This window comes from Eublepharis macularius, chromosome 8 (assembly GCF_028583425.1).
Source record: "Eublepharis macularius isolate TG4126 chromosome 8, MPM_Emac_v1.0, whole genome shotgun sequence".
NCBI classification, from domain to species: Eukaryota; Metazoa; Chordata; class Lepidosauria; order Squamata; family Eublepharidae; genus Eublepharis; species Eublepharis macularius.
The window spans coordinates 13,420,913-13,436,649 of NC_072797.1; the positions used below are offsets into that span (position 1 = coordinate 13,420,913).

General features: G+C 44.5%; 1 protein-coding gene across 1 annotated transcript in view; it reads right to left on the reverse strand.

The window, feature by feature from the left end:
- Positions 1-1,744: 1,744 nt before the first annotated feature.
- The window catches only part of SMAD7 (SMAD family member 7), a 48,478-nt gene continuing 34,485 nt past the window's right edge, over positions 1,745-15,737 (reverse strand). The window contains exon 4 of the mRNA XM_054987411.1: positions 1,745-3,984. Coding sequence (XP_054843386.1) covers positions 3,446-3,984 — 539 coding nt within the window. The 3' untranslated portion in view covers positions 1,745-3,445. The remainder of the gene's footprint in view (positions 3,985-15,737) is intronic.

Here is a 15,737-nt window from a genome sequence, read left to right on the forward strand (position 1 = left end):
GATTCGTGGTTCGTCACGTTTCACAAACCATGAACTTTCACGAACCTGCCCCGGTTCACGAATCGGTTCGTTTTGGTTTGTGAAAATGTCACTTTCGGGCCAGCAAATCACCACTTCCGGGTCAGCAGAAGGACTGCAAGAAGTCCATCCCCTGTTGCCTAGGAAACTGATCAGCACCAGGCTGTCCGCAGTTAACTGAAAAATGAACGAACCAGCCTAAAGTTTCTGGCGGTTCATCAGAAATGGGATCTGATGGAACTGTTGGTTCACGAACCACGAACTGGCCTAATTCGTCACTAATTTTGGTTCGTATTTCGGTTTGTGCCCATATTTAACGCAAAGCATATGAGCTACCCTTAAGTTATCCCCCCCTTTATTTCTTCACAGCCATTACCCCAACTGCCTACCAACACCAACCCGGGCCATGGTGATTTATATTTTAGAAACAGCTTTAAAGGAAATTAATTTCAAAGACTCATCAAACAACTGGTCTACAAGACTAAGAACCTTGTTTGCTTTGCAGTGTTCTTGAAGGCCCGGGGATGGGAGATGGACACCTCAGCTCTCAGACAGCTGCTGCTACCACAGCTGTGATCTTTAGGTCTGTTCTACGTTGGGTCTATATGGAGAAAGGTGGGGGCTGCAACATTCATGGGGAAGAGCCAATGGCAGTCCCCTTCCTTATCTCCTCTAGCTGCTGTAGCATACAGATTAAATGGGTGGGATGCAAATCAGCACTCTGCTAGTTTAACTCCCACTACTGCCATGAACTCTACACCTGGCCTTGGGTAAGCCACTCCTCTCAGCCCCAGCTCCCCAGCTGTAATAAGGGAGCTGCTGTACCATGGCGGTTAAGTGGTTGGGCTGTGAATCATCACTCTGCTGGTTCAATTTTCACTAGCACGAGCTCAGCAGGTGGCCTTGGGGAAGCCACTCCTCTCATCCCAGCTCCCCAGCTGTATTGTGGGGACAATAACAACACTGACTTTATTCACGGCTCTGAGTGGGGCACTAATCTGTCCACACGGGCAGGATATAAACACACTGTTGTTACTATTAGTTCACAATTGCTGCTGCTCCTCTTGGGGGAACACTGGCCCCATTTGTGTGGACTCTGGGGCTCAATCAGCCAAGCAGCTGCAAACTTGAAATTGCACGTTGAAGCATGGCCTTAACGTGCCTCAGAGCATGCAGAAAAAGCAGTGAAAGACCTCCCTTTGACTTTGCATAGCATTTTATTTTCTCCTTAGCAGCAAAACAGAGAGCCTTGTTCTGGGGCATGAAACTAAGGTTCCCTTCCTTGCATGATCTTTCCTGAAGCTACAAGATCCTGCAATTTCTCTTTTTATAGTGATCGCCCTCACTTCAGAACCTGGTGTGTCATCCGCAATAGGAGCAGTCAAGGAGTTTGGGTTATGCTAGGCAAGTAACATGGTGCAAACAACCATACCTACATAGACAGCAGAACTGACATCGCCCATGTTGTTGTATGCTTGCAGCGCTACCTGAGTAAGCAATTTCTAACACATGGACACATTTAATTTTTAAATGTTGGCTCTTTTAACACCAACTCATCCTCGAAAAACAAGCTATGTATGGTATTAGATCAAATGTACATTTTCTTGGTTTTTGATGGAATGTACTCCATTACAAAAACGGTTAGCTGGATGATAAAATCCATGGAACAGGAGAGAAAACACACCAAGCTTTATGTTTTTATCATTTTTTTTTAATTTGGCATTTTGTTATTTGCATTTATATTAAAGCAAAGTGCATCTTTTTCTTATTTTTTCTTGTTTATACACATTGCACAATACATAAATAATGATGCTTATAAAACGTCTTTATATTTACAAGTAATAATATATTTATATATAACATAAAATACAATTTTTTTCTTTAATAAATCTCAGGATTTTTTTTTCAGGAGTCTCTTTTTGTTGCTGTTTTACTTTCGAAAGCACTTCAATGCTAAAATTCCAAAGAGAATGCTTCTCTTGTTCACTTAAACCTTTTATATTTAGAAAAATAGCTTATGTTAAGGTCGAAACATGCTCATTGAGCTAAGAACAGTGTAAAATCATCATACTAAGTGTATGAATTCAAGAAGAAAGAAATGAACTGACTGCAATTTCTGGATGCAAACAGTACTATCGTAAACCTGAACAGGCCAGGCTGCAAGGAGATAAATACTGAAAATCCTTTTCGTCCTTTGGGGAAAAAACAGAAGAAAAATAAGTCCGCATCTCAGATCAATCTGAAAAGTGTCGGCCATGCACCCTTACAGTTTTCTTGGCAGCATGGATGATCACAAAGCATGAGAGAAACGCAGGCGTGCTCTATCCACCTCACACGTCCTTTTGCGTGTGAGCCTTTTTTCTTCCAAGCTGACACAAACAAAAGTGTAGAAGCAAGAGGTCTGTGCAGTGGCTGGGGTGACTTGGAAAGAGGAACAGAGATGGAAAAATAAACAAGTTATTGGTAAAAGGGGGGTGTGCTCTGCTGCATTTGCCCCCCCCCCCCCAGCTATCCCTGTGTGTTTGAATACATGTTGCGTACATTCACTCTATGCCAGTGACCATACGGGGAATTCACCACCCCAAGGGTCAGCTTCCTTCCTACCAGCAAAGGAACTGGTGTATTTGCAAAGAACAACAGCTGGAATGATTCACTGTAAGGCAAATGACACAGTAGGATGGAGTGGTGTGAGGGGTCGGTGACACAGCGAACTCGTAAGAATGATTTAGCACCAAGTTTGCAAGAACCTGGTGTTAGCTCATACGTTGAATGAAATCAAAGTTACCCTGCAAACTTCTTGCAAGCCACGAGAGCGCCAAAGTACGTACGGAGCTCCACCGTGTTCAGTGGCTTCTTCGTTCGTTTCAACGGAGAAAACACGATACCCTCAAGATCTGTTCCCTCCACAATGCTCAAAAGGGTGGCCCAAGTGCACAAAAATTATGTGGATCCAATGGAGGGCGCACAGGCCCCGGAGCTGTGTGTGTGCGTGCGCACGCGCGTGCAGAATTTTTTTTTTAAAAAACAAACAAACAGAAAATGCTTTGTATTCAAAAGAGGGCGCTATGCAAAAACCCAAGTTGCGTCCAATTCTATCCTCCTGGTTTGGACAATAATTTAAAGGGTACAAAACAATCGCTAACGACACACGTTCAAACAAACGCTCATCCATTCCCCCCTCCCCCAGGTGCCTTCTTTTCCCCTTCTGAGTTATTGGTCGTTCACACTTTTTAAAAGTTAAAAAAAAAACTTATCAAAATACCGAAGCCAAATAAAAAAGAGAGAGAAATCTTTCCATAAGCTATTTCTCAAAACAGAAACAAACAAACAAAAAAAGTTTGCATGAAAAAGCAAGCACTCAGAAGGAGATATTTAGCAGCAAAGTAGTTATAAAATGTCATTGCTGAGTCCGATCTAGAGTCTCAAGTCATCGATTATTAAAAATAACCTCCAACCAACACGGGCAACTGCTGATGAACTGTCTCGTATAGCACTGGCCCCAACCTTTCACAAAACTGATCTGAACGGTGAAGCCAGTCCACGGCTGCTGCATAAACTCGTGGTCGTTGGGCCTCTGCAAGCTGTACGCTTTCTCGTAATCGAACGCTTTGATGGAAAAGCCTGGGAACACTTTATGAACCAATAACGTCCTGGAGTCAGGGTTGTCCAGTGTGGCCGACTTGATGAAAATGGGGTAACTGCTGCGGTTATAAACCCACACCCCATCGACTTCCTTGGTCAGCTGGATGCCGTAGCCAATCTTGCTGCGGACTTTTTGAACCAGCTGGCTCTTATTGTCCGAGTTGAGCTGTCCGAGGCAGAAGCCGTTCCCCTGAGGTAGATCATAGAAGATATCCAGGGAGGGCTCTTGGACAGAATATAGCCGACCCACACGTGTCTTTTCTTCCCAGTATGCCACCACGCACCAGTGTGACGGATCCCCTGGCTCTTGAAGAACTTGGGAATCTAAAGGAAGGAAGAAACAAACTGATGTTAATTTTGGAACTATAAGGCAGCATGCTTAGAACCTCTATAGGCCCATAATGACTGTTTTATATGGGAACGCTTCCTTAGGCATTCCGACCACTAGCCCACCACTGGATGGAGGAAGGCTCCAAACTGCCCAGCGGAGCGGTAGAATACCAGCCAGATTCCGGAGAAGATTATCTGATCCAGTTGACACCTCACGGAGATGTCCTCACATTAGGACACACCACAAAGAACTGGATAAAACCCACTGTAAAGAATGACATCCAGATCTAGTAGTGGTTTGGGCCTGATCTCTGCTGACCCGCATGTATTTCCCCCGACTTTATCATTTATTCAATATTTGTGAACAAGACCAAAGAACGGGCCTTATTCGCGAATACTGTGGTCAAAGAAGTACTGGAAAATGTAAAACTGCATATATGGTGTCACCCGGTATAATCGGTTTCCTCCTCCACCACCCCGCCCCTCCACAACTTGTCTTTAAATCCTAGATGTAGCTATCCAGTTTAAGCCAAGAATAAATCAATGACAGATAACATAATACCGAAGAGCTGTTAATCAGCCACAGACATCTTTTCTGATGTCAAATGTGGGTAAGCAGAACTGACAGCTAGGTATCGTACACTCTAACCAGCTGTATACATCACTCTGTCTTTAAAAGCCAATCCCTAGTTTTGTTTCATATAATAAATTCTCCTCTCCCCACCCCCACATTACCAGAGAGAGAGAGAGAGAGAGAGAGAGAGTCATAAAAGGAGAGTTAAACGTCGCTTGGTCCAGACGAGAGGGGAGGGGCAAGCTCATCTGCTATAATTTACAGGCCTTATTTACGCCTATAGCCAGATCTCTGGTCATAAATGCTAAAGGATGCAGACATCAGATGAGCTATAAATCTGATTGAATTGCAGTTAGACTGTGGTTTGTGGTAGCAGGGTGGAGACCGGAAGTCTTGCATTTGTTAGCAAAAAAAATGCAAGGCAGAGGAGGAGGGGAGAATACGTCCCACTCCTTCCCCACCAAAGCCTTCTCAACTCTTGTCCGGGTCGCTGAACGGGAGGAAAGACAATAATTCTGAGAAAGAAGCAGGGATTTAAGATCCCCCTTCGCAAACGACTTGCATGGTCTGTTAAGTACCGTGGCAATCAGCTAGCAAAGATTTTTGCAGACCAGTGAAGATCATGAAAACAGTTCAGTTTTGCAAGGGTAGCAAGAAAAAGAAAAAGAAATTTAGCAAACCGGACTCAACTGTCCCACATTCTCAGTTTCTAAACAGCAGCCATGAGTATATAAAACGGGTCTGAATTCCAGAACATCCTCTGACACCTTTCCACCGGCCAGCACCTTCATTCATGTGTACCAAGAGTTCTGTGTGAGCTCTCCCAACAAAAACATGGAACTTCAGCCCACGTGAGATCAACAAAAATCTCACCGCCAGAGTAAACATTTGGGACCGTGGTGTTCAACTGCTTTCTTCTCCAAGGCATAATACAACATAAGGAGATCCTGGAAGACAGGACAGAACGAGGCGGGCCTGGGGCATGGCTGCTTTAGCAAAATCGCTCTACTCTATGGTGGCGTCCACATGACCAAAATTATACGAAAACATCCTCTTACACAGGTGGCCCCTATCAATGGAGTTCCTTCCCTCTTCATCATCAAGCAACCCTTACTGAGGGGTCTCTTCAGTGAAGGGGAAGGACCTGTATGCTGCTGGCCATCCACACGGGTGGCAATTGGTGGCCTAGGAGCAATGTGCAGCCCTGTGGTGGCCACCATGCCTTCTGAGATAATCGGGCCTCAACTACGTCAGCTGCGTCTTCTAGTCTCTTCTGCAACGTCTTATAAAGCTGAGCTACCCACACTCTTTTTGACTTGGCACAACGTAACCCGCTGCAATTTAGCATTGTGCTTTTTTTTTTTTAAGGAGGGGGAGGATCGTTTCATGCAATTTCCACATTTCGATGCCAGCTAGGAAAATATTTCCTCAGTGGCTTGAGGCCGCTACTTGAAAAAAAGAAAGTTGAAGTTTACGGCTGCTCCCTTGGAGAAGAAAAAGAAGGGGAAAGCCCCCCCCCATGTGGCCCTCTCCCCTCAAAGAGCTGCGGGTCTGTGGAGTGAACTTCGAGATAGACCCTGATTTTGTCTTTCAGCTCTTTTCTCCACCCCTTTCCAGTGCCTCACAATACTTTGTTTCATATAACTATCCCACTGAAACCAAGCACCACATAAGCAGCGAGGGGTGGGGTGGGGGAGCTGAGAGGAGGGGGGGAGCGAAAAGGAGGTTGCAAAAGGTTGGAGGCAACTCGTGTATCAAATTACTTTTAAGCCTAACTTTCCAAAACTACTTCGACACAGACTTCAAGGGAGGGGTGCAGGATGCAAAGGAAAGACCGGGAACCTTCTTTAGGGCCTATTTTCCCAGTTCTAAAGAGGCAAGGAAGGGACATATATATAGTCTGATGCAAAAGGACCTCTCGTTCAGACTGCAGCCACCCCATGGCAAGGAATGAAATCCCTCAGACTGCATTCTTTCCCTTTCATCTCTTTGACTTGGACAGTCCACCCAGCAATTTTCAGACAGACGTCAGTAAAGAGAAGTTTTCAGATTACGTTAAATGCCGAGCCTACATAAATTGCAGGCTCTCCACTCTCCGGTAAGCACGCGCCAGAAAGACTTCTCCATTGTATGTCCCATAGAACTAGGACCTCGCCACATAAAGAGGCTGTCCTGATAGCCTGAGCAGTTACATTTCCTGCATGGGTGGCAGAACCAAGATTGTGGCAGGCTCTGACAAGCATTCATCGAGTGGTACTCTGCGGATAACCCCTTGGTAAACTTATCACCACTTGAGTCACGAGGGGAATATTATCATTTATTAGATGGATGTTTGCAAGTCTCTTTCTTTCCACCCGATTTATTTTGCTGTGGGGATAAAATGGAACGATGCCTTTCTGCGCAACTTCAAACTCAGTCAAGGAAACGTAACGTGAAAAATGGGATACAGAGTTTTAATTTGGCCGTCTCAATTTAGTCTCCTTCACACAAGTGCTTCATTTTATAGACACAGAACGTGTTTTTGTCTGCCGCTCCAGTTTAAATGTCACGCAGAAAACTGCTATACAGTTCAATCTACGTGTGGATTTGCTTGCCCCCTGAAGCGCACTGAACCAGCCCAGGTACTCCATTCCAGCAGGCAAAAACCTTGCTACCGGATGAAAAGTCTCACAAGAGTAGTCGCCTACACTGAATAGGCAAAAAAAAAAAAAAAATCCGAAGTGGCATGCAAATCTGGGTTTTGCATTCGTGCTGGTTGCTCAGGTCTATTTGCCACAACAACCCGAGAGACGGGACAACAACCTCAGCAGCGGTCAGCATTAAAAAAAGACACAACCTGAAGCAAAATGCAAATCGACCACTGGCTCCTTGCTTGCTGCCTCCGAATGTGCTCGTGCCACTACAGACTTCTTACTTCTCTTGTATCTCCCTGTTAAACAGCCCTCTCTCAACCACAGAAGAACATTCTAGCCACTCCAGTAGAGCCAACTCTTTCCTGCAGATGTTCCCAAGAACTGATGCCACAGCTGGCTATCAGAACCAAAGGCCAGATCAATAACGTATCAGCAGACGATAACAGTTAATCTGTATTTTCAGCAGCATGCAATTTACCTAATTTGCTTATCATATTCATGAATGCGGCAGGTGACAAACTACTGTTTGCTGTTTAACGCTGCATTCACAGCTGACAGAATACATCGCTGTTAGACCTTGAAACATCTTGGTAAATAATACCTGTTCTACAGTTAGCTCCGCCGACAGTGAGAACAAATGTTCATTCATTTAAATAGCTGTTTATCACTGTTTTCAGTAAGAGAAACCTGCTTTTTAAAAGCTACAAAATGGCTCTGGGGGTTGGGATGTCGCAATGACTAACCCAGGGGCCCCCCAACCTTTTTTCAGTTTGCGGGGACTTTGGGAATTCTGACAACAGGTTGCTGGACGCAACCACAAAAGGGCTGCCAGAGGAGGCAGAACTGAACATACTCAGAGGAAGTCAAATGCAGGGGAGAAAGGGGGGGGGGGTGATTTTAAAAATGCACTCCAAGCAATTGGCTCTCCAGTGGCCAATCAGAAACTCGACCAAGCAAATGCCCCACTTTGCCCCACCCACTTTCTAAAAAACATGGTAGGCATGAGTAAAGGTTTTAGCAGGTACCATGGCACCTTCTGGCATCACGTTTGGGACCCTGGACTAATTGAGCAGCGCTAAACACAGCCAGGTTTGTCTGGTTTTTTTCGCTTCAACGGACTCCCCCTCTTGTAGATTTAGAATTAACAGTTCTAGGAACAGTTTTGCACTCTGCACGCACCCAGAAGAGATCAGCCAGCAAAGGTGTTCAACAGAAGACAAACACAAAGAGGCTGCAGATGCAGGAAGTGCCAGCCCCCGTGCGCAAAAGCTGAAGCAATGCTCAGCTTGCAGAGGGGGTGCCTAGAAATCTCTCAGTAAATACGGATCTTACAAATACTCCCAAGATAATAAAATACAAACCAAGAACAAAAGGACAAGGTTTATGGTTATCAGGAATTCCACACATTCAAACTATCTAGAGGAATGATCAGACAAAGAGAATGTCCAAACAACTTTTACTTCCTGTTCCACTTCGGCAGTTGAGAAGTGTCTAACCAAAGTACAGGAAAAAAATGTACAGAACCACCTGTACACGAGGTCTGGGAATAGAGACTGTGTACAAGCAACCTGGGAGCTTCCTGATAGGTATTCAACTATTTCCAGGTGATTATAAAAGCAGCTGTCCAGGGACTGACAGCTGCACAGACACCTTTCCAGGCATCTTCACACACCCTTCCCATGTCGCCTGCACCACTACATACACAGACAGAAATAGCTCCATCAGAGGAGAAAAGCTATTTTCTACATGGTAGCAGTCAACCCATAAGCACGTTTTCCTCTTGCATTCACCACTCATCTTCTCCTGGCCTTTAGAGAACAGAACAACAATGTAAGTCCAGGAAACAGAGCATTAGGCCATTAAATCCTTTAAGTTAGGAGGACCAGTATCATCACGGACGTTTTGCAGTCTTCAACCACCTTGCCTAACATCTGGTATAGTTGCCTACCCTTAAGAGTCAGTTACACCAGAAATGGGCAGAAGGCTGAAGATGGTCTACCAATAAGCCATCAACCCATTAATTTCCAGGTGAACCCTGCTATTTACTAGGATTTTTTTTTTTTTTGCAAAAAATGCCCAACCGTGGACTATAGTCCGAACCCTGCAAGTCATTTCCTATATTCTTCTGAGCCAAGTGCGTAAGTGTTCTCTTGCTTAAGGATGTGACGGTTTGCATCAGACTGTGCAAACACACAGATTAGCTGTAACTGCTTTCAAGAGATCCTATGCAATCTTGCTTTGTCAACAAAATGTAGTGGACCACAGGGACACTAGATTATTTTTAAGAAGAAAACAAACCGCCCAAGACTGAAATCCACCTACCCCTAGGAAGACTCTGTAGAGGAAGGCAATGGCACCCCACTTCTGCTTCTCACTCACCTTGAAAGCCCTTTGCTGGGGTTGCCATATGTCAGCTGCAACCTGATAGCGTGGACATACATATTTCTCCCCAGGAGTGACCTAAAGCGGCCTACAACTCTCCCTTTTTGATTGATACCCAAGAACTAAGACCTAGAAATCGACAGTGCTTTCCCCAGTGAGCTGAAATCTGAAAACAGCTGAAACAAAGCATAGGCTTTGAACTGTTAAACAATGCAAAAATTGCATAGCAGGATCATGCTTGCAGCCACAGACAGCATGTGATATACGCAGTAGTACAGTCTAAAGTTCCTATCCCTTTACCAAAGAGTTTGATTGTTGTGCTGTTGAGCTTCAGATCAGATTTAAAACTAGTAAAGGAGAAACGATCAAGAACCCAACAGTATTAGTTGTTTATGCAGAAAACACCCCCGTAAGTGCCTCTCTGTGTCCCAATGATGTTGACCTCAACAAGCCACTGTGTCTAGGAAATTGAATCTCCCACGTCCTTCTATTGTGATTGTAGAAAACAGCTCAGACAAAAGACTCCAAAGAAATCATCAGGCTTTGGTGTCAACACGTATTTAAGGAGTACTTAATCTGTGCATTACTGACACAACAGACCATAACATCTCTTTAGGAGCCATTACAGGCATTCCTGTCAATGGGTACTTCTAAGGGCCTTTAATCCACAAATTCACAAACCAGACTGTAAATTTGTTTCTGCCTCTAATTAGGAAGTTCTTTAACTCAAACACATCAAGTAACCCTATGAGCTAAAGCGTATTACTCTTAAAAAGAAAGAGAAGTGGTTTCCATCCAGCTACACAAATGCCTTCTGAATAACACTTCTTTTTGCTGAGAACAAAAAAAGGGGGGGGGATGGAAATTCATACAATTCCCTTAAAGGAAACATGAGAGTAACCAAACATGTCTGTTATTAAACCTTTGCTATTGTAAATTCTGAGCACTCTCTTCCCCCCAGACCATGCTCAGATACACCCTCTGGATTGAGGGACAGGAAGAACTGCCGTGGAATCTTGATTGGGGGTTATGGGGTATTTGGGTTTCCAATTTAAAAGCAAATTGCTAGTCCTCAGTGTTGTAGATGGCAGTCTAAGAACATGCAGGCATCTGCTTAAGGTGAGCTATACTTAAGATGCACGTACCGGATTAACTCAGGCTGGCTTCATTTGTGACCTGCCAAACTGAAATGTGCCTCAAAAGATGCTTATGCTGACTTTCACTATTTAGAAATATCCACCCGCTTTTCCCAAGCACACAATCCACCATATGTATGTAACTTGTGAACTGCGTCCAGCTTGGTGGGTCCCAACTTCTACAGGCCTGAAATAGCACGAGGTTTGTTGTTAGCATGAGATCTCCCACTACATCACAACTTCTTGAGGAAACTCAAACTTCCACTAAACCACGAAGCCAGAAGTAAAAGAAATACCAAGACATGCCTTGGGAAACAGGCTTTTACCAACCATCTTTGGAAATACCAAATTGTAAAGCTGGGATTCCTAACGTTTTTGAGTATATGGGCACGTCTAGAATTCTGACACAGGGTGCTGGGCACAACCACAAAAGGGCTGCCAACAGGAGGCAAAGACATACACAGAGGGTAAATTAGGCAGGCAGCCATGTTGGTCTACAGTTGAACAGCAGGATTCGAGTCCAGTGGCACCTTAGAGACCAACAAGATTTCGAGTGAGAGCTCCCTTTTTCAGACACACACAGAGGAAGCCCAAACCCAGGGGAGAAGAGGGGTAATTTTAGAAATACACTGGGAAAGAGGGGGAAGAGAAGACAAAACCAACACTGTGGTTCCAACTGCCACTGACGCAATGTTATTTTAATCTGCCCAGCCAATCAGATCGCCACCAGCTAATCAGAAGCTCTACCGGGCCAGCGCCACACCTTGCCCCACTCACTTTCTAAAAACACTTTGTGGGTGCCAAGAAAGGTGTTGACGGGCACCATGGCGCCACCATGGGCATCCTAAATCAAGTCTATTTCTGCGTGGTATCATCCAATTTATGATTTTGGCACCAAAAAAAGGAAAGCCGGAAACATGAGAGGGAGAAGGCAAAACTATAAATAAATGATATGATTTAACTTACAAGAGATTAGATTCTGCCTCTATAGTCTCAACTTTTACTTAGTTTCCCTGTTTTGCATGTAAAACAAGACTGACTGGTGCAACAGGCAAATTTTGGGTTCAAATCCCTGCTTGCTTACAGGCAGACACCAGACAAATTACAACTGTGAGCCTTTTCTGAGTCTCTCCTCTGGAACAGAGGAATACTTTACTTTTATCTAAATGGACTGTTCGTTTTTGTGTCCACTGTTACCCTTGGAAGCACACAGTAAGAATTTTCTTATACAGTATTCTCACAATAGTAAAGAGTCCAGTAGCACCTTTGAGACTAACCAACTTTATTGTAGCATAAGCTTTCGAGAGCCACAGCTCTCTTCATCAGATGCATGCACGCATCTCACAAATAAGGAATTTCCCATTGCAAGGAGAAAACTGCCGTTGTATAACGGTGGCCAAACTTTTTGCCAATTATCCCACAGGCCAGGACCCAATACGAAGAACATCAATGCACTGCACTGTAGATGCAGCACTTCATTCCCCTGTACCTTGATACACATCTTCCCTCAAAATCAGTGCTCGAGAGGTAGCCTTACTGTGCTGTTTCCAGGCCCACGGAACTCCTGCAGCCTACAGCATGCATCCCACAGGCCGATCCACCTATGCGGTCGTATTCTTGTCATGCGCACACATTCTGTTTATTACTCAAGTTATGTGCTACGCATACCTGGCGGAGGAGCCAATCGAGATCACAGTCTCTTGATTTGATTGCGTGTGTACGTATGTATGTATTCATGTATTGTTTTTTTTAATGTTCCATTTTACAAAATGCAAACCGAAATGTACTTTTTCCCACCCTGTGGATATTCTAGAATCAGGGTGGTTAGAGGAGCAAACGGAAGCCTTCCATCCGCCCTGGGAATTCTGAACATGCCACTCAAGAGTGAGTTATTAATTAACAGGCTCTGTTCAGCCATTGGGCAGCAGTATGAATGAAGTCTGTGCATGAAAGAGAAGTGGGATTGCATCTGCCTACCTCTGGCCATGCAAGCTTCTACACTTGCATGTAACTTCTCTGGGATGGTCTTAAGCTAAACCAGCCCAGGGCCAGTCAATGTGAGACGGCCCTCAGTATGATACCTCAAGTTCCACAGCGGACAAGGATTACAGTAAACTGTGATTCTCGAAAGCTTATGCTACAATAAAGTTGGTTAGTCTTAAAGGTGCTACTGGACTCTTTTTGATTTTGCTACTACAGACTAACACAGCTAACTCCTCTGCATCTAGAACCTGGGGCTCTATCTGCTACACTGTGTGGGCTGTAGGCATCAAAGGTATGTTTGTTTCAGTATTGAAGGAATACCCTTTTTATTCCACAAGGCTGGTGGTGTAGTGAAATAGCACCATTCTCTTCGTCAGATGCATCTGACGAAGAGAACTGTGATTCTCGAAAGCTTATGCTACAATCAAGTTGATTAGTCTTAAAAGTGCTATTGGACTCTTTTTGAGTCCCAGGTTCAAATCCCTACCTTGCCATGACAGCTCAGGGGGTGATCTTGGACCAGTCATACTCTCTTCTCAGCCTAAACTACCTTGCAGGGCTATTGGGAGGATAAAATGTAGGTGGGGAGAAGTATGCTGTAAGCTGCTGGATCCCTGCTGGGGAGGAAATTGGGGAATGGAAACCGTATTTTTAAATGACAGCGGTGCAGAGAACATGGGAGGCAGGGCGAGATCCCATTTACTCCACCACACTTCCAACTTTACCCATATTGCACCGGACGTATGAACGAGTGCACGGATGTGACTCTCTCTCTCCATACAGTTAGAGCAGGATGCACTTCAGAAAGACCTAAAACTCATAGCATTTTTTAAAAAAGAGACTTTGAAAAGCATGCAAAAAAAAAATTGATTCGCAAATGCTTCATTAGTCACGGATTCTGTCTAATTATGACAAGTAATCAATTACTGCAGCTAAGAAACAATCCACAGAGGAAGAAGGAAGGAGGGGGGGGGAGCCCCCTAGTTTTAAAGTCTAATTGTACTTTAAAAGCCAGCAGGCAGGAGCCACGGAGTCCTCTGCCGACTACGCTTTATAGTTAGAAAAAGCACACAGATCCACATACACACACAACAAAGAGCCTGGCCTGTCTCTGGTGGTTAGACTAAAGCCAGCTGACTCCAGCTTCCTCTGTCCCAGGCAATAGGACTCATCAGCCATGCAAATTATAGGGTACTGCGGTGTCTGAAGGCCGAACTTCTACTTAGACGGAGGGGGAGTCTTAGAAGAAGGGCGCGGATCAAGAAACACAGCCCGATCCATTCAAAATATTTACAGTAAATGGTCCTCTTTGCTGTTGTTTGGTATACAGCCCAGTCTAATTATTTTTTTCACATTTTAATTTCAAGAGCTTCTTTTCTTCCTGCATATCTCCCCCACCTCCTTCAACACCCCCCCCCAAAGTTCTTGGATTCTTTTTCCGCCCTCCTCCTCTCCGACTCCAAAAGAATTCATTATTTTAATAATCTCTACAGCACTTCGGGGTGAGTAAAAGGGTTTGTTTATCCTCAAAGCAACCCCAGACCAAAAGGCAGCAAGTTGGCTGGCCAGGGGCTGTAGTGAGATTTATAGTCAAAGGAAGACCCAAACCCCTGGGTACCACATGACCAAACCCAATGCTCTTTCCACAACAAACAACATGACTCTAGGCGTCTCTCTACACAAGACCTCTTACGTGAGGACGCTCAAGTGTAGGAAGATGCAGTGTTGGCCAGAAAGCATAGTTTAAAAAGACGGAGCTGAAGACAGAGCCGGCAGCGATTGCTCCTCAGAGACTTCGTTAATTTCATCTTCACCTCCCAAAATTTCACCTCCCCTTTGAGGAGGTGAAGATGAAACGAACAAACTCTCCGAGGAGCATTCTCTGCCGGCTCTGTCTTTTTAAACTGCCCTCCTGTAGCAAGGTGAAATTGACAGAGCCTTCAACTCTGTCTTTTTAAATTACGCTTCCCGGCTAACATTGTGTCTCCCTACACTTGAGCGTCCTCGTGTAAGAGGTCTCTTGTAGAGAGACTCTAACTTGCCTGCTCTTTACTATTTCCACAACCCACTCACTCTCATTTCTTTAACATTGGCTTGGACACCCCTCTTCTTCATTATTTAAGACAGCTAAGGTCTTATGGCCAAACTAGATGAAACCATCGCTGCATCATGGTCCCACGCAGGACCCCCCCCTCCGGTTTTCAAGGGCCCCACAGTGATTTTAAAGAACCCTTAAATGGTGGTGTCCCCCCATGGCAGATGTGGGTTTCATCTAGTTTGGCCCTTAGTTCCAGAGTGGAAAGATTATAGAGCAGGTTAAGATGTTAAATCTGGATCCATATACCACATACATAAGAACACAAGAATGAAACTGGATACATAAGAACATAAGAATGAAATTTGAATGTTCCCTTTCTAAATGACGAAGGTTGAAATCCTAAGTGACACCTTCCTGGGAGTAAACCCCATGAAATAACATGGGACTTACTTCTGAGTAGATCTGCTTAAGACTGCTCCCCATGGGTTGAACTACATGATACAAAACTCAGGAATGCTACTGGAAATGATAGCCCAATGTCAAGTTTGGTGTAACTTCTACAACTTGCCCTTGGCTGGGTTTGGTATTTTGTGTGTCCCCCTCACCCTCCCACGAGGAGGAAAAGAAGTGAGAAAACACAGCACTGTGATGTCAGGAGGCAAACTGTATCACGTTATAGAACGGAGTTGGGAAATTCAACCCAGCACTTCTATTTTCAGCGGCAGCCCTGTGTATTCTTGCAAAGGGTACAGATCCCGTTTAATTACCAGTGTAGGATCATGCAAATGTTCAAAGTTTCACAGAAGCCTTCGCTGACTGAGCCATCTTTCTGTCTTGCCTATTACAACTCACAATTCTGCATACTGCCACATAAGCAGATGCTATTCCAACAAAATTAATTATCTTCTCTATCTGTACCTACTATACTTGTCTCTTACTGTTTACGTTCAGGAAGCAAACTCACTTCCAAACACCTTGGCTGTTTTCTCTTCTTCTCCAGC